The 19803-nt window shown below is 41.7% G+C and overlaps 1 protein-coding gene across 1 annotated transcript in view; it reads left to right on the forward strand.

Annotated features, from left to right (window-relative positions):
* The first annotated feature begins 3093 nt into the window (after positions 1-3093).
* The window catches only part of ttc27 (tetratricopeptide repeat domain 27), a 67049-nt gene continuing 50339 nt past the window's right edge, over positions 3094-19803 (forward strand). Inside the window, exon 1 of the mRNA XM_029450580.1 lies at positions 3094-3404. Within this exon, the coding sequence (XP_029306440.1) occupies positions 3314-3404 (91 nt within the window). The 5' untranslated portion in view covers positions 3094-3313. The remainder of the gene's footprint in view (positions 3405-19803) is intronic.

Genomic DNA, 19803 nt, shown 5'->3' on the forward strand with positions numbered 1-19803 from the left:
AACTTCTCCCACACCCGCTGCTTTGCCTCTGACACGGCAGAAGCTGCCGCCCTTCTAGTCCTTCAATTCCCTGCAACTGTTTCCGGAGTCCTCCCGGATAACATAACCCGGAAGGACTCCTTCTTCAGTCGGACGGCTTCCCTGACCACCGGGGTCCACCACGGTGTTCGAGGGTTACCGCCCCTTGAGGCACCTAAGACCTTGAGACCACAGCTCATCACTGCAGCTTCAGCAATAGAGGTTTTGAACATCGCCCACTCAGGTTCAATGCCCCCAACCTCCACAGGGATGGCTGAAAAGCTCCGCCGGAGGTGTGAGTTAAAGACTACCCGTTTGGGTTTACTAGGTCTGTCCAGAGTCTTCCCCCACCCCTTGATCCAACTCACCACCAGATGGTGATCAGTCGACAGCTCCGCCCCTCTCTTCACCCGAGTGTCCAAAACATGCGGCCTCAGATCAGATGATACAATTACAAAATCATTGACCTTTGACCTAGGGTGCTCTGGTACCACGTGCACTTATGAGCATCCTTATGTTCGAACATGGTGTTTGTTATGGCCATTCCATGACTAGCACAAAAGTCCAACAACAAACGACCGTTCGGGTTTAGATCAGGGAGGCCCTTCCTCCCAATCACGCCTCTCCAGGTGTCTCCATCGTTTCCCACGTGTGCGTTGAAGTCTCCCAGCAAGACTACGGAGTCCCCTACTGGAGCCCCCTGTAGGGCTCCATTCAGGGTCTCCAAGAAGACCGAATACTCCGAACTGCGGTTTGGGGCATAGGCACAAACAACAGTCAGAGTTTTCCCCCCCATAAACCGAAGGCGTAGGGAGGCGACCCTCTCGTCCACCAGGGTAAACTCCAACGTAGCGGCGCTCAGCCGGGGTCTAGTGAGTATCCCCACCCCGGCCCGACGCCTCACACCTTGGGCAACTCCGGAGAAGAATAGAGTCCAACCCCTATCCAGGAGTACGGTTCCAGAGCCAAGACTGTGCGTGGAGGTAAGCCCCACCAGATCCAACTGGTAGCGATCCACCTCCCGCACTAGTTCCAGCTCCTTCCCCCACAGAGAGGTGACGTTCCACGTCCCCAGAGCCAGCCTCTGCTGCCCGGGTCTGGCCCGTCGAGGTCCCTGACCATCACTGCCACCCATGTGACAGCGCACCCGACCCCAGCGGTTTTTCCATGAGTGGTGTGCCCACAGGATGGATGGATGGGAGGCACCACGTAGCTTCTTCGGGCTGTGCCCGACCGGGCTCCGTGGCAAACCCGGCCACCAGACGCTCGCTGTCAGGTCCTCCCTCTGGGCCTGGCTCCAGACGGGGGCCCCGGTTTTCCTCCGGGCAGGGTCTCTCCTTTCCTTTCCCTTTTTTTCATGAAGTCGTTTTTGAACCATTCTTAGTCTGGCCCCTCGCCTGAGACCAATTTGCCTTGGGAGACCCTACCAGGAGCACTAGGCTCCAGACAACACAGCTCTCAGGTCCATAGGGACACACATACCTCTTCACCACGATAAGGTGATGGTTCCCAGAGAGGACACCCAATACATCTCTGTAAATATTTAGAATGCCTATTTTTCTGTCACACCCATTATACGTTATATACTTGTGCAAAACAAACATTATACAACTTTAGTTATACGGACAGAACTTTTATTAAGATCATTGTGTAATACCCAATAAAGAAGAGATTTTGCATATAACATAAACATTAAATTGTTTTAAAGAAGAATATAAAAGTTGCAGTCTTTGTGGACCTAAGTCAGACTTGTTCGTCTGTGTGGTGTTGCACCACCACATATTATATCATAATATTACTTTTGGGAAATGGATCCTCATTCTGTTGTTTTTTACATGCCACTGCTGACCTCTGTGATGATGCATTAGTGTTGAAAGGTATATCTTTGTTTTCTTGTTTAAAGGACTTAAAAACTGCTGAGAGCAGTCGAACTGTATTGAGGCTTTGACATTTCAATAAATTAAAGCCAGGTATCTCTGAAAGCAAATCAGTCTGTAAAATAAGTTTGTTTTTACCTGGTTCTTTGTTTGTGCTTAATGATATTTCAGAGGCATTCACCAACCCTGGAAAGCAATCGACTTCATTTCAAAGCACTTTGCATACATTTTAGAAAAGGTCAGAAGATGAGGGATTTTTAAAACAAACCTTTAGCGGAAAAGGTTCTGCGGGGATACCCAAATTGTATTGTACTACTATGACTATTAGTAGTTGAAATACTTTGTCTTGGACCAAAACACAGATTGAAAAGAATATAAATTATGCTGTTTGCCTGCAACCCAAACATTTAAATCAAAGTTAGTATCCTCTGGGATGCACACATATACCAACTTTCATGGAAATCAGGACAGTAGTTGTTGAGAAATCCTGCCCAGACCCACAGACTGAGAGCAATCTCAAGGATTATAATTTAAAAGAATGATTAATGATCTTTTGATGAGTGATCTTTTATGTCTATTGTAACGACTCTCTGAAGCCCGGTGGGCAGAATGTCTATCCTATGTAATTTGTCTTTAGCTTAATTTCTCTTTTAGGCAATGTAAATTAAACACATTTTTAGTTGGACTCTTGTGGGGTTTCTCATCCTTTGTCCAGTCCTGAGCACTAAGCTTTCCTAAAAAAGCCACATTTATTGTAAATCTTCAACGTTTTCTTTTTTATTGTGTCAAACATTTGATGTCTAATTTTCTCATGGATGTATTTGTAAAGCACTGGGCTGCATCTACACATACAGTAGATGTGCTATTCAAATGAATCTACAGTATGTATTATTTTATATGGGGTAATTCAAAAAGTAAAAGTAATTCCATGTATGTTGGTAATCAAAATACATTGTTTTTTTTCTCCAAATGTTTGTTTGGTACGGTCAGATATTAGTCATCAGTACAGTAACAACTTTCCTGAATTGATCTGTGCTTTGGCATAAATAATGGCCACGAAAAGTCAAATAAGATTATACGCCATTACATAGAACAAACGGCAACGGCAGTAAACATGCTTGTATTACTAAATGCAGCATCGTGTCCCCATCTACATCATCTACATGCCCGAACTTTGAAAATTCCCAGCATCCCTGTGCAAGTCTTCATTCTTGGTTAGTTCTCCCACAATGCAATGCGCTTCTGTCATGGCTGCTCACTGATGCCGCTTGCACCACATGGGTGAAAATCAACATATTATCTCTGATCGAGAAACACCGACTTAGCTCATCACGAAAGCGATTAATCGCCGGCTTTGATCTAGGACCGTCGACACCAGCTTCCACTTCATATTTTAGCAGGAACCAGAGGCGTTAGTAATGCCCCTGGACGTAGAGATCCCCGTCCTCCGAGGCTTTTTAACACCCAACGAGGCAACAGAATGGAAGCAGAACATTTTCAGTATTGCAGGTGAGACACCGGACTATTATTACTTCACTACGTAGCTATTAGCACACTCGTGAGCAGATTAAGTTTTTTGATGAGTGCTTTAGAAATGGCTACACTAGCAGGTTGTGGTCACTTAAGCAAAGAGACATGTAACGTTAGAAGCAGCGCGGTAACGTTAGATGCTTTTCCCCGGTGATGAAACTCACGGCAACGCCACTGGTTTAGCTGTTTCTGGTAATAACAGCGTTTTATAGTCATGGTAACGAAAGCCAATGGCCGCATATCTGTTACAGCTAAGTTACAGTTAACATGAATTTGTATGCATTTCATTCTGCTAAGCGAGCTGTTAGCAACGATACGTGCCCTTCTCTCGTGTGTGAACGTCATGCAACTAAAGATACTCATGTAATACTTGTCAGCGGTTTAAAATGTTGTGGGTGGCTTTGCTATTTGTCATACACAACATATATGGATATATGTTCATTTAAATAAAATGTCAAATTTGTGATTAACATTAGCTAACGGTAGCTTTAGTTCGCCAAGTTTTCTCAATAGTCTGTCAAAATAATACTGTGGTGGAGTTTAGAGTGAAATTCAGATTGAGGTTAGTCTGACAGCTAGCTTCACGGAAAATCCTGTTTCATTATGTAGTTTTGCATGGCTATGTGCCGACTATCTAGGCCAGTGGTACTCAACCTTGTCCTAATCAGGAGCCACATTAACGAAAAAATATTTTTGCAAGAGCCACAATCCAAAAACGCTCCTTTCCTCCCTGAAACCATGATGCATTTGAGAATATGGATAATAGTAATATGTTACTAAGGAATGAAAAGCATAATGTACAGTGCAATAACTGTGATTTATTATTTTCACTGCAACCACAAAACACACATTGCTGATCATCACTGCCCATAACAACAGATAACAGACAGCATGTTTACTGATAATCACAGTCTATAACAACAGATAACAGACAGCATGTTTACTGATAATCACATTCCATAACAACAGATAACAGACAGCATGTTTACTGATAATCACTGTCCATAACAACAGATAACAGACAGCATGTTTACTGATAATCACTGCCCATAACAACAGATAACAGACAGCATGTTTACTGATAATCACAGTCCATAACAACAGATAACAGACAGCATGTTTACTGATAATCACAGTCCATAACAACAGATAACAGACAGCATGTTTACTGATAATCACAGTCCATAACAACAGATAACAGACAGCATGTTTACTGATAATCACAGTCCATAACAACAGATAACAGACAGCATGTTTACTGATAATCACTGTCCATAACAACAGATAACAGACAGCATGTTTACTGATAATCACAGTCCATAACAACAGATAACAGACAGCATGTTTACTGATAATCACAGTCCATAACAACAGATAACAGACAGCATGTTTACTGATAATCACAGTCCATAACAACAGATAACAGACAGCATGTTTACTGATAATCACTGTCCATAACAACAGATAACAGACAGCATGTTTACTGATAATCACTGTCCATAACAACAGATAACAGACAACATGTTTACTGATAATCACAGTCCATAACAACAGATAACAGACAGCATGTTTACTGATAATCACAGTCCATAACAACAGATAACAGACAGCATGTTTACTGATAATCACTGTCCATAACAACAGATAACAGACAGCATGTTTACTGATAATCACTGCCCATAACAACAGATAACAGACAGCATGTTTACTGATAATCACAGTCCATAACAACAGATAACAGACAGCATGTTTACTGATAATCACAGTCCATAACAACAGATAACAGACAGCATGTTTACTGATAATCACAGTCCATAACAACAGATAACAGACAGCATGTTTACTGATAATCACAGTCCATAACAACAGATAACAGACAGCATGTTTACTGATAATCACTGCCCATAACAACAGATAACAGACAGCATGTTTACTGATAATCACAGTCCATAACAACAGATAACAGACAGCATGTTTACTGATAATCACTGCCCATAACAACAGATAACAGACAGCATGTTTACTGATAATCACAGTCCATAACAACAGATAACAGACAGCATGTTTACTGATAATCACTGTCCATAACAACAGATAACAGACAGCATGTTTACTGATAATCACTGCTCATAACAACAGATAACAGACAGCATGTTTACTGATAATCACAGTCCATAACAACAGATAACAGACAGCATGTTTACTGATAATCACTGCCCATAACAACAGATAACAGACAGCATGTTTACTGATAATCACTGCCCATAACAACAGATAACAGACAGCATGTTTACTGATCATCACTGCCCATAACAACAGATAACAGACAGCATGTTTACTGATAATCACAGTCCATAACAGATAACAGACAGCATGTTTACTGATAATCACAGTCCATAGCAACAGATAACAGACAGCATGTTTACTGATAATCACAGTCCATAACAACAGATAACAGACAGCATGTTTACTGATAATCACAGTCCATAACAACAGATAACAGACAGCATGTTTACTGATAATCACAGTCCATAACAACAGATAACAGACAGCATGTTTACTGATAATCACAGTCCATAACAACAGATAACAGACAGCATGTTTACTGATAATCACTGCCCATAACAACAGATAACAGACAGCATGTTTACTGATAATCACAGTCCATAACAACAGATAACAGACAGCATGTTTACTGATAATCACTGTCCATAACAACAGATAACAGACAGCATGTTTACTGATAATCACTGCTCATAACAACAGATAACAGACAGCATGTTTACTGATAATCACAGTCCATAACAACAGATAACAGACAGCATGTTTACTGATAATCACTGCCCATAACAACAGATAACAGACAGCATGTTTACTGATAATCACTGCCCATAACAACAGATAACAGACAGCATGTTTACTGATCATCACTGCCCATAACAACAGATAACAGACAGCATGTTTACTGATAATCACAGTCCATAGCAACAGATAACAGACAGCATGTTTACTGATAATCACAGTCCATAACAACAGATAACAGACAGCATGTTTACTGATAATCACAGTCCATAACAACAGATAACAGACAGCATGTTTACTGATAATCACAGTCCATAACAACAGATAACAGACAGCATGTTTACTGATAATCACAGTCCATAACAACAGATAACAGACAGCATGTTTACTGATAATCACAGTCCATATAACAGCAGATTATAGACAGCAGAAGAAGAGTCAGAAGAGTAATGTTGTACTTACTTCACACTCAATGTGATTTCTGACACTCCTTCTGCCGCACAAGTGATTTGAAGTCGGGCTCTGCGCTGGAAACGGCGATCCGAAGGGCCTCTGTTGTGTGCTGCAGACTCAATCTGTTTCGGTTGCGACATTTTATTTTTGAGAGCGCAGAGAATGCTGCTTCACACCGGTATGTGGACGGAAACATTGAGATGATGCGTCTTGCCAGTCTGGAGATATTTGGTAGATGCCCCACCAGTTTCCAAAAGTCCACGACATCTGTAATCCGAAACTGACGCTGAAGTTCATCTGAGCTCTTTAACTCCACGAACTCCATTTGAAGCTGCACAAGTCCGAGCTGGTCGCTTATTTGCTTCATTTCATTGACCTTAATCAGGAATGGGTTTTTCACAAGTAGAAAAATATTGCTATGGTCCTTGAAGTCGTGGAATCTTGATGTGTAGTTTTGCTTGAGCTCAGTTAGCCCGTCACAGAATTGTGATTGACAGGGCAGGAGAGCGTCTGCATGCATCGCCATCACTTTCTGCACGGTGGGGAAGAAACGGTAATTAGAACCACGGACACTTTGTTCGAGTACATCCAGTTTGTCAGAAAATACTCTGACAGCCGTGTAGAGCTCATACACGGTCTTGTTTCTTCCCTGCATTTTGAGATTAAGTTCGTTCAAGTGCTGCGTTATGTCACACAGGAACGCAACAGACAGCACCCACCCACCCACACGGGAAGTCTCCCCTTGGCCGACAATGAAGGATTTCAGGGGTTCAAGCAGGTCCATGAAATGTGCAAGCATACGTCCTTTAGACAGCCATCTGATCTCTGTGTGTAACACCAAATCATCCATAGTGAGTGTCAAACTCATCGCACAGCAGTTTAAAATTTAAGTGGTTTCTTGCACGGGCCCTGATATAATTAACCACTTCGATTACATTTGCCATCACTTCATTCAGACATTTGAACTTAGCAAACAAGGCTTGTTGATGCACAATACAATGGTATGAGAAAATACCCTCAGCAGCAATCCCGCCGTTTTTCAGCGTTTCTTTCAGCAAAGCCACAGCTCCGTTCCTCTTACCAAGCATCGCCGGTCCGCCATCTGTTGTGAATGCTGTGATTTTGTCTGGTCCAATGTTAAACTTTTCTAATGTTTCCAGCACAGCGTTTTTTATTTCAATGCCCGTTGTTCCATTTTCCAGTGAAACCATGTCAAGCAGTTCTTCTGTAATGTCAAACTTACTGTTGATCGCTCGGATAAAGATGAGTAATTGTGGCGTGTCATTGATATCCAAGCTTTCGTCCATTGCAAGGCTGACAAACTCAGCGGAAGACAGTTTGTCCTTAAGAGTATGTGCAATGTTCTCTGAAATGTCTGATGCCCTCCTAGCTACAGTAGAATCCGACAGTTGAATTTTTTTTGCCTCTCGTTCCAGGTCTTTTTTCTCAGGAAACAATGTGGAACAAGCTAGCAGTATGCAATCCTTCACCATTTCTCCATCAGTATATGGCTTCATCTTTTTCATCAGTTCATGTGTGATTTTGTAGGAGGCCTCTGTCGCTCTTTCACTCGTATTAGTGTGGAATAAGTTTTTTTGAGCAGTTCGGTTCTGTTTGAGTCTCACCAGCTTTTCCGCCCTCAGCTCTCCACCTTTCGGAAAGTCGGTACTGAACTTCGGGTGTTTTGTGTCGTGATGGCGCTGCAAATTGGACCTTTTAAATTGTGAAATGACGTTGTCACAAAGCAGGCAGATTTTCCCGAACCGGTGGAGACGAAGAAAAACTCGAGTTCCCAGTCCTCTTTAAATGTTCGATATTCCTCTTCATATTTTCGTTTCCTATATTCCTTTGCCATTTTTGCGTAGTGCTGTAAGCTAGTTTTCCCAGTGTGACGGAGCAATTATCTCGCGCACCTGCAATCAGAGCGCGAAACCTGAAATCATTTGTGATTGGTTGTTCAGAGGGATGGGGGGGAGGCGGCTTAATAGACTGATGTGTGTGATGACTGATGTGTGACTTGTGAGTGATAATGAAATGTTGATGAATTCTGCTGACAATGTTTTTGTTTTTCGTTTTTTAAAGATTTTTTTTAGATTTTTTTTTTTTTAAGTGGGATTTAAAAGAGCCACAACTAGTCTTAAAGGAGCCGCGGGTTGAGTATCGCTGATCTAGGCGGTTCGATGTTTACTGACACTTCCCTGCTGTAGTCTCGTGTGACGTCTTCATTCCATAAATTTACACATCGTGGAGCCGCGTCGCGCTCACATCTGTCAGCATCTGTCAGCAGCTACACTGGAGCCGAACACTGAGTTTACTGGCAGAAACATTACCTCAGCTAGTCTACACTACATACTACATTGTGCTGTCCCACGAGTGCGCTCTCTCTCAAGTGTCTCCTGTTTTCATAGCCGGTGTGTCTTTTATGTTAATTAAGGTTACTGCTGGGCTGTCAGCTTTGTATAGTCGGTCTCTTTAACTTTAGCGCGGTTTGTTTCGTGACCAAGCAGTGGACAGTGGTGGTTCTAGACCAGGGGTGGGGAACCTTTTTCCTATCAAGGGCCATTTTATTTTTTACAACATCCTTTGAGGGCCATACTAATTATTGAACTCATAACCTCTGCAATGTATTTAAAGACACAGCCCATTCATTTCACCTTTCTTTTATGCTGTGCAAAAGAGCAACTTTATTATCCATGTATCTTTCTGTTTTATCAGAAATCAACAATCCTTTATTAGTCCCACAACGGGGTAATTTCTCTTGTCACAGCAAAATAACATATGAAGTAAAAAGGCAGTACACAATAATTTAAATAGAATACAAAATAATATAGTAGTTTATAGAAAATAAAGTAAATATTGCACATGGCAGTGATAATTGCACAGCAGTGGTGGAATAGTCTGTTCTTGGTGTGGTGGTCTACAGATCTATCTTTCCATGTTTGTATGTTACGCTCTTGAGAGAGCTGCTTGTTGGGCCAAACTCCGCCGAAGAGTGTTAACTTTATCCAAACGCACTCGTCCTTTCAGCTCGTGCAGTTCGGCATGTTTCCTGCTGTAATGACGCTCGAGATTATTTTTCTTCACCGCAAATGCAAATCCCTTTTACTTCCACATAGAAATAATCGTTCGTCCATTTCTCCTGGAAAGTGACATTCCGCATCCACCTTTCTGTTTTACACTCTGCATGCTGCGTTCACTGATGTCAATGATGGTCTCCTTTAATATTGAAGTTTATTTACATGATGTGACCACGTGATGACACGTTCCGCTCGTGTTGTGTTCAAGGACCCTGACCGTGGCTAGGAAAAACAGTCAGTCGCCCGATTTATTCTAGATTTCTTTTCTTTTTTTTTCGTGCGTTTATGAATTACCTCGAGGGCCGGATCAAATGGTCTCGCGGGCCGTATACGGCCCGGAGGCCAAAGGTTCCCCACCCCTGTTCTAGACAATCAATACTGGGTGGGGCCAAGTGTTTTGTCAGAGGGGCACATTCAACCCGGGACAAAAGAGACGAAGCAGTGTTCAAGCCTTCAATATTTTTAGTTAAGTATAAGAAATCGCGCACAAGAAAAACAATACCATGATTGGTATGTTCCTGACAGCATCTCTCCAGTGATCAATCATGGCATGCATGTTTTTATTTAGGTTCCCATGGTAACGAGTCAGACTGTTCATACTAGTGATGGGAGGTCTGACTCTTTTCAAAAATTCATCCCAAATGGCTCTTCATTTAGTATCACTTGGAGCCTTCTATTTTAGCCTAATTTAGCAATTATAAATGGTTTGTGTGTTGGTAAGCAATTTTTCATTCAGTGTTTTCATAAAAGCCTTTTTAAAATACAGTTACTATTTTTTAACATGTTAATCAAACCTTTAAATTAACAACTTAACACAGAACTACAGCAAACAAATCAAATAAATAAAGGCCAAAGTCTGAACATTATGACACTTGAGATAAAAGTCTTTAGTGCAGAGCTTCTTTTTCGGTTTTCGCTCATTTCTTCACTTTCTCCCGATGCGCTTGCTTTAAATCCGGCTCCCGTTGCTCTGTGTGTACCTGGCCTGTACCACTACACTCGCTGTCTTTGGAGCGTCTGCCCCCCTTCCTTCTTTCACATAATGGTATGATCCTAGTCTGTCCTCGCATGTGATTGACCGCATGGTATGCCCCTCAAAATAAAGTCCCGCCCCTGCCTGGACCGTCGTAAAAAAATCAGTACTTTTTGTATATGTACAATATTCGTTCAGAGGGGGCCACAGGTGGGTCCAGGCTCTACTGGCCCCTGTTGGCCCCCCCCAGAACCGCCACTGGCAGTGGATTAGCGTTGAATATAACTGGAGCAATCCATCAGTGGACAGATGGAGGACACTTTAAAGCAGAACTATTCAACAACAGCAAATCTATTATTTTCAAATTTGAAATGGGTCAGTTGGTATCAACAATGTGATTAGGCTAGGCTCAGGAGGTAGAATGGTCGTCCATCGGTCGGAAGGTCGGTTGTTCGATCCCCAGCCCCTTGTAGTCCATGTCGGTCCTTGAGCAAAAATACTGAATGTGTGTGTAAATGGTTATCACTGCTGGTGTGTGTGTGTGTGTGTGTGTGTGTGTGTGTGTGTGTGTGTGTGTGTGTGTGTGTGTGAATGGGTGAATGCTGACATGTGTTGTAAATAGCTTTGAGTGATCGTAAAGATTGGAATAGCAGTCCATTAGATGAATGTTCTGTCAGGTGTCTCTCCATAAAAACTAGAATTACATGAAAATGTTTTCATAGGCTTTTCAAGTGATATTTTACATTATGCTGAAATGGCCAGATTGTAAGATGAGAAATATGGCATTAAGTTTGAATAGCGCATCGATAGAAAACAATTCAAACATGTTTTTCAGTTTTCAGACACCACATTGTGTTGCAAGTCTAAAGTTGTAGGATCTACCCAGAAGGAAATGAGAAATAGCTCTTTATTGAGGGTGTCCAGTCAGACTAACTATTTTGTGTAACTCAATTGATTTTAGTTTGGCACATCAGCTGCATGGTTGACAGGATTTTATGCATAGCTCAGAGTGAGTGACAGTGCTGTTGTGCTGACTTTAACAGGCTTCATATCGTCACCATCTTAAACTAATGGCCTATGTCATGATGCTGGCCACCCCTCGCCTAGATCCTTACTGAAAATATAATGCTGTTTCTACCCTGTTAGTATTAACGGCCTATCTCAAATTTTTTATTGCCTAAGTCACATTTTCTGTTACCAGTTTTACAAGATGGCAGCTGCTTCAAGAAGAAAGAAAAACTACCAGATAAATGAAGTTATTTTCATGGTTCAGGGCTTGTCCCCTATTGGTAAGTGATGATGTTTACTGTAATATAGGCTAGGCTATAAATGTTGTGTAGTTATTTAGGGTTTTACTTTCACAAGTTAGTTTAATTGTGAAGCCTCCCAGTGGGTTACAGACACTAAATAGCTCCTGTAGCTCCATGAAGCATGAACACATTTCCATCTGGGACAATACAGACTAATCTAAAACTAATCTAATCTTTCAAAAAGTAACAGTTACTTTACAATTACTGCATAATTATAAAAAGTAATTAGCTACTAGGAGAAGTAACTTTTGCGGTTGTCTGCTTCAATTCTTAATATTTTGTCTCTTCAAACTATATTTCATCGACACTTATTGTCACCTTTCTTCGACATTGGGAATATCAACAGGCAGCTGCAACTGCTGGAGTGAGGGCCGTTGGATACAACATTTCACATGTGTTCCATGAAGGAAAGTATTCTGTATTCATTCCGCAAAAAGATCAGTGTAATGTTTGTGTTTCATTCAAGCATGGGAATATCAGTAAGGCCGAATATGATGCACATGTGATCCAGAAAGATGAATCGAGGCATGAGAAATCCCGCAACAAGGATTCTACGAACAATGTCTTTTTGGACAATGGACTTGCAAGCTGTGCTGATGTGTCCAAAAATCCAAGCCAGCTGCTTGTATTACAAAACGAAACTGCAGGTCCATAACTTTACCCTCTTCGACTTGAAATCAAAGGAAGGGTAGTGCTATATTTGGTCGGAGGGCGACTTCAGTAGAGAGGTATTAGCTTAAAAGGCTAAAGTAAAGAGATATAAAATATCACTATTAAAAGGCTAAAGTAAAAAGATATGTTTTTAGCTTACTTTTGAAGATATTGAGCGAGCTTGCCTCCCTAATGTCTGCAGGTAAAGTGTTCCATAGCTTTGGTGCATAATTGCAAAAGGCTGCATCCCCAATTTTCTTTTGGATGTTTCTGAGAAAATTTCATAAACCAGTAGTGGATGATCGTAATGTTCTTGGGGACACATAGTTTATTAGAGAGTAGGCAGTGTAACTTGGTGCGTTTCCGTTTAGGGCTTTGCATACAAGAAGGAGGACCTTAAAGTACATTCTAAACGTTACTGGAAGCCAGTTTAGAGTGGCTAACACTGGACTGATGTGGTCTCACCTCTTGGTTCTAGTCAGCAGCCTCGCTGTAGCGTTTTGGATGAGCTGAAGTCTCTCCGTTGTTTTTTTTGGGAGGCCGGTAAAGAGTGCATTACAATAATCGAGTCGGCTTGAAATGAAAGCATGGATTAGTTTTTCAGCATCCTTTTGATTTATAAATTGTCGGATTTTAGCTACATTTCTAAGGTGGAAGAATGATGTTTTTGTCAGCTTGTTTATGTGGGATTTAAAGCTTATATCTGAGTCTATGATAACACCAAGACTTGTAACTTCAGGTTTAATCAAAGGAGTAAGTTTCCCCATGTTATTCAGCATCATCTCTCTTTTTGTTACAGGACCTACTAGTAGGATTTCAGTTTTGTTCTCATTTAATTTTAAGAAATTATTGCTCATCCATTTATTTATTGCTGACAGACAGGTGGTGATGAAGTTTAGATTTTCAACCATGAGATTTAAGGAGCAGTCTGAGCATGGCTCAAATGATCTCATGATGTTAGAGAATGTTTCCTCTGCTGTGTCATCTAGTATTCTTTTTTTGACCACTGTCTCTCTTTTGGTCTTTAAGATTAGGTTAGCATCAAAAGACACAGTGATGGTCAGATATTGGTAATTGCATTACTGAGACCTTATCGATGTCCAGCCTTGTCGTTATCACTAAGTCTAGTGTGTTACCATGCTGATGAGTGGGTTCACTGATATTTTGTTTTAGATCATAGCTGTCTAGTAACTTTTCAAGTTCAATAGTCTTGAGATCATTCTTCTTATTTACGTAAATATTTAGGTCTTCATGCAGGATTATTCTTTCACATCTAGTGATGCTGAGTGAAATCAGCTCTTAGAATTCCTCTAGAAATAGTGCTGAATATTTTGGTGGCCTGTACAATGTGATGATGAGCAAAGATAATTCTGCTTTGAGCTCAATAGCAAGATATTCAAATGATGTAAATTCACCCAAGTCAATGTCATTACATACAAGCGATGCTGATAAGATAGCGGCAATCCCTCCTCCTTTCTTGTTTTGCTGACTGCCTGATAGTATTTATAGTTTGGAGAACACGTCTCAGTCAGTGTTGCCACACCAGTAATGTTGTTTAACCAGGTCTCAACTAGAAACATACAGTGCAAGTTCTTTTGAACTATCATATCATTAATCAAAAAAGATTTGGTAGCCAGTGATCTGACATTCAGAAGAGCCACTTTCAAAGCCGGTCCTGGCTGTGCACTGATATATCTAAGATAACCAGATGCAGTGCGTGTTGAGCGCTGATTTTTTAGTCTGGTAGTAGTCAAGAACGGCATGACCAGTTTGGGGGGGGTGATGTCCTTGAGTGTCCATGAGTGGGCTTTTGGCATAAGCCAAGGGGGAGGTGCGGGGGACGTCTGGGAGGGGGGAGAAGAATGTGGGATGATGGTGGGGCATGATGGTTTAGAGCAGGGGGTTATTTGAGGTGTCAGTTTCAAGACCACCTTTCACCAATTTGTTCATCCTGTCGTTAAAAAGGAGGAAGGGGGAGGAAGATGAGGAAAAGGGGTTGGGGAGGGGAGGGTGTCTCAATGCTACTCCACAAAATTTCAACTTCCTCTATGTCTGGCGGTTGAGTTGAGGGACTGGGGTCCTTGGTGTGCAGGCTTGTTGTGGCTGGTACTGCAGCAAGGTCACTCGCTCCAGTTGTGTGGATGTCTTCATGGTGGTTATCTGGTGGTGTGGGGGATGGTGTCTCCTTGCATTTAGCCAAAGTCAGGTGGCTAATGGCGTGATCATATTGGAAGCAAACAGTTTTTCTCCAGATCTGTTGAGAGAAAGTCCATTTCTTCTGAAAAGGCCTCTACGCTGCCAGAACAGTAAAATAATAAAGTTCACTTTGTGCAGGGGACAGGCCACTGATAGCCACCTGCTGAGCCCCAAAATTCTGCTAAAACAATTCACTCCTGACCTGGCTGGTGGGATGGGACCACTGATGTATGTTTCAATGTCTTTAGAGCCTACAGCTTTTAGCAGTTCAGCAGAGTCATGTTTTAGTGTTTCTGTTTCTCCCCTTGAAATATCATTATTTCTAGCATGAATAATAACCTTGTGGACAGACAGGATTTCTGTAAGTTTTTCTGTTATGTTACAGATCATTTCATCAGGGAAGCAGCATGTTTTGGTATCTTTCTTAGCGTTAATGTTAATGCCTAATACAGTAGAGTCGCCGATAATTAGCGTTGCTGGCTCAGTGATCTGTGGTACTCTGTTCGGCGCACATCCTCGATCCTAGGAATCTGTTTTCCAGCTGTAGAGACATCAGTGGCGGCGGGGCATTCCTTGCCATGTTCGCTGCTACAATCCACAGTTGCGTAGCGGGGGTTGATGTGAGCCGTTGCCGGCAGTTGATGGCAGCGGGGGCCAGTCTCTTTCTGTCAATTCGGGTTCTTCTAGTTTGTTAGGGGTGGCTTTAAGTCCTGCTCCACGCTTATTCCAGACGTGATTTACATGACTGTTCTCCGGGGCAAGCTGTAGCTTCACCTTTGGGGTCCATTGTATTGTTGTATCCTTCACTTCTAGATGAAATACCTTTGCCTGAAGTACTGCAATCTTCTGTAGATGTCCACGGCAGTCCGTGCAGGGGGGCATATCCGTGAACATTAAATTAATGTTAGCAGAAAAATGTAAGCAGAGGTAAGCAGGGGCAAGAGCTAGCAGAGAAGCGTCTGCACAGTAAGAAAGCAGGAAGTACTGTAAAATGATGCTTCAGACACTTTTGCACGTTATATATTCCTGTAAGAATATATTTCTGTGAAAATGAATACTTACTGTGGAAATATTTAAAGACATTGAACAGTGAAATATAATGTCAGTCAACAGCTGCAGTACAAAGAGACACAACCTTTATGTATTTTTCATGTATACATTTTATACATTTACAAGGCAGGGGGATAACTTAACCTTCTTCCGTAATAGTTGCCACTTCAGTTTGTGTGGTGTGTCAGGATTACTACACAGATGTGGAAATTAATGTAATTTATTGTAAATTATTTCTATATCTTGACGAGTTGTTTTGATCATAAAGTAAAATACTATATTGTTTGAGATACCTGTGACTAAATGTTTTGTGCTTGATACACTGAGCTGTAAGTTGTAATGCAACTAAATGATGAGGCATAATATTGTTAAAATTGCACTTTTAGGTTTTGTAAAAAGATAGTTCATTAAATGTGAACGTTTTCAGAATGTACTTGTACTTTTTTGCACTAAAACAAAGGGGAACATTTTGAGATCTCGTTATTTATAGGTTATTATGCTGTGATCTTACTAGTCCGGCCCACCTGAGATCAAATTGGGCTGTATGTGGCCCCTGAACTAAAATGAGTTTGACACCACTGATCTAATTTGATTAATTGGGCACACTGACCACATTTTCTCCTAAAATGGCACTGTAAGTTGTTTGAATGTGTATTTATCATAGACTAATGAACTAATAGACTAATAGAAGAAGTGGACGTAGTCCCAGTGAAGTCACCCATTGGTTTGGGGACTACGGTTTTGAAGCCTTTAGTTTGGTTTTGGCCGTCTCCATCTTGTTTTTTTTGGAACCTGCTGTGAGGGTGGAGCTAAGTACAACCGAAGACTAAACAAGACATTTTAAGAGACTAACATTATACAATTACCTTTGATGAACTGAAATCACACTGTGAAAAGATTAAAGTTCTAAGACGAAAACACCCAAACCTGACAATCACAAATCCAAGCCAGCTGCTTGAAAGCATACCCTGCTTTATCTTCTTTTATACTATAAATGGAACCATCATTTTCTAAATGAACATTTATTTATATTTATTTATACTTTATTGAAGAAGACTTGAAAATAGAGATCAAGACCATACACTCATGTTTACTGATGTAATAAATCAAGTGAGAAGTAGAATAATTTTCTCATGGTCTTCTATGCAATCTGACTTCTTTTTGCAACCGGAGGAGTCACCTCCTCACCTGGATATTAGACTCTTGTTAACTCTCGCTCACCACTAGCAGCATCCTTAAGTCTTAGGTTAAGGTATTCACAACAAGCACTTAGTAGCTTGAGAACTAAGAAAATTAAGTTGTGTTAGGATGTAATAACCTGCCACACAATCATAAGTGGCTGAGTTGTCAGATGGTTAGCATTTAAAGTAAAATGATTTAAGGTTCTTGGCTCTGGTCATTTTTACCTTCTAAATCATCTTAATCCAGTATTTTAATTTAATACAGGGTATGGTATTATTGGCAATTTCACCATAAAGCACACCTGCTCATTGATTTGCAACAGTGTCACTTATTTATTTTACTATGCACAGTGTTTCCCCTAGGTTTACTGCTTTTGGAGGGGCGCTCACTGTGCGTGCGCGGCGCGGGAAGATTGCATGCGCGGCGCGGGGAGATTGCGTGTGCGGCGCGGTTTCTATTTAACCCTTTAACACCTAAGCCAAAAAAGCCTCAACATTTTCGCCTGGACTTTTTTGCTTATTTTGACTATAAAAAGGTCAGGAAATGTCCTGTGAGTAAGTGCTTTTGCCCATTTTCCAACAATACCTGGAACTTTCCATATCTGGCAGTCATTTACAATTTATTGCATGTTATGAGAGTGTAATAACAGTTTAAAATGAAGAGAAACACAAAAGCGGAATTTGAGTTTAGTGGTTTAGTGAACAAAAAACACTGCAAATGTACATGAATAAGAGATTTAACATGTTACATTTGAAGTTTGAAATGTATACAACTATATCCAGTAAAATTTTTGAGTCTTTTACTCTTACATCTGCAAAAACAGGCCATAAAATGGAAAATATGTCCAGGCGTTTTTCCCCACACAGGGTAATTCTCTCCTCTCTGAGTGTCCCTTCACATGCAGAGGTCTTGGTGGTACTGCCAGTGACTGTTCCTGTTGCTCCTGTTTTCTCTGGGTCACTCAGATGAAGATTAGATCAAATGGCCATGAACAGTCTGGGGACATGACAGTGGCAGGGAATGACACATTGAAAATGGTTTGCTTACACCAAAAGTTGCTCATCTTTGTGCAGGTCCAAAACTGACATGTACAGCAACATGCCTGTGGACTTCTTCATTTCTTCTGGAGTTATTTCAGTCCAGATGAACTGTCTCCCTCTCTCCAGGCTTTTGGCTGCATTCTTGTTTGTGTATTCAGAGAGGAGTTTGAAAACTGCAGCATCAAAGTGGGAATAAATGTCACCTTGTGCTGGGTTTCCCATATCGCGAGGGGGTTGGACACCTGGGGTGGTTGAGGGACTCCATCATCGGGTTCTGCCTCAGTCTGCCATCTTGTGGTGTGATGTGGTGAGGGGCTTCTGTGTCTGACAGCATCACCAGATCATCCAGCATCCCCACAACTCCATCTACAGGCCTGAATGTGATCTCTGGTGACACCTTGTGATCTCTGGTAACACCTCCTCCTCTCCAGCTAAAGCTTGTACACAGCCTCTGCTAGGACGCAGGCTACTTGAAGAAGACGCGCACATTTACACATATAAAGTACAATTACACACCTAGTACAATCTTACAGACTTGGTACACTGTTCTAAACAAGTCACAACGCAATACAAGTGTTGATTTACATACCGTCTTGCTTCCATTTGAATTCAATCAGCTGTTTTCCGGCTCTATTTCTCCGCGGTGTTGTTTGTGTCTCTCCAGCGCTCTGTGTGTATTCGCTCACAACGAAGGCGCTGTTTCGCGGGCTTCCGGAGGGCCGTAAGTGAAGTTACCGTAATGAGTCGATATATGCCGTAAAGCGCAGAGTCTCAGCTTTCAGAAACCGTTGAATCCAAAGTTTTGCTTGCAAAATGTGTCGGCGACGACACATTCAGTGTTAAAGGGTTAATCAAATCAACTTTATTTGTATAGCCCAATATCACAAATTATACATTTGTCTCAGTGTGCTTTACAGACTGTACAGGTTACGACACCCTCTGTCTTAGACCCTCGCATCGCACAAGGAAAAACTTCCTAAAAGAAACCCCAGAATTAAAGGGGGAAAAATGGAAGAAACCTCTGGGAGAGCAACTGAGGAGGGATCCCTCTCCCAGGACGGACAGACGTGCAATAGATGTCGTGTGTACAGGATAAACAACATAGTACAAATACAACATTTGACAGAAATGATGTTGTGTTGGAAAAAAAAGAGAAAGTATGGATGAATCCAGGAAAATGTCAATAAGGCTTCCCGGTGTCCAGCAGGACCAGGTCAGCAGGCGCTGTCACGATTCATGATCCTGACGTAAACTTTATCAGTGGCAACCTGCCACATGAGAGACAGACACTCCGGGGATGATACCCCGGATGGTGAGTTAGTAACATACATTTACATAAATGCATACAGATAGAGAGGGAGAAGAAGGGAGAAGGAGGGAGGGGAGGAGAGAGGAAGAGAAGGAAGAGAGCAGGGAGGTGTCCCCCGGCAGTCTAAGCCTATAGCAGCATAACTAGGGGCTGATCCAGGGCAAACCTGAGCCAGCCCTAACTATAAGCTTTATCAAAAAGGAAAGTCTTTAGCCTGCTCTTAAATGTGGAGAGGGTGTCTGCCTCCCGAACACAAACTGGAAGCTGGTTCCACTGGAGAGGAGCTTGATAGCTGAAGGCTCTGGCTCCCATTGTACTCTTAGAGACTCTAGGAA

Source organism: Cottoperca gobio, chromosome 15 (genome assembly GCF_900634415.1).
Source record: "Cottoperca gobio chromosome 15, fCotGob3.1, whole genome shotgun sequence".
NCBI lineage: Eukaryota > Metazoa > Chordata > Actinopteri > Perciformes > Bovichtidae > Cottoperca > Cottoperca gobio.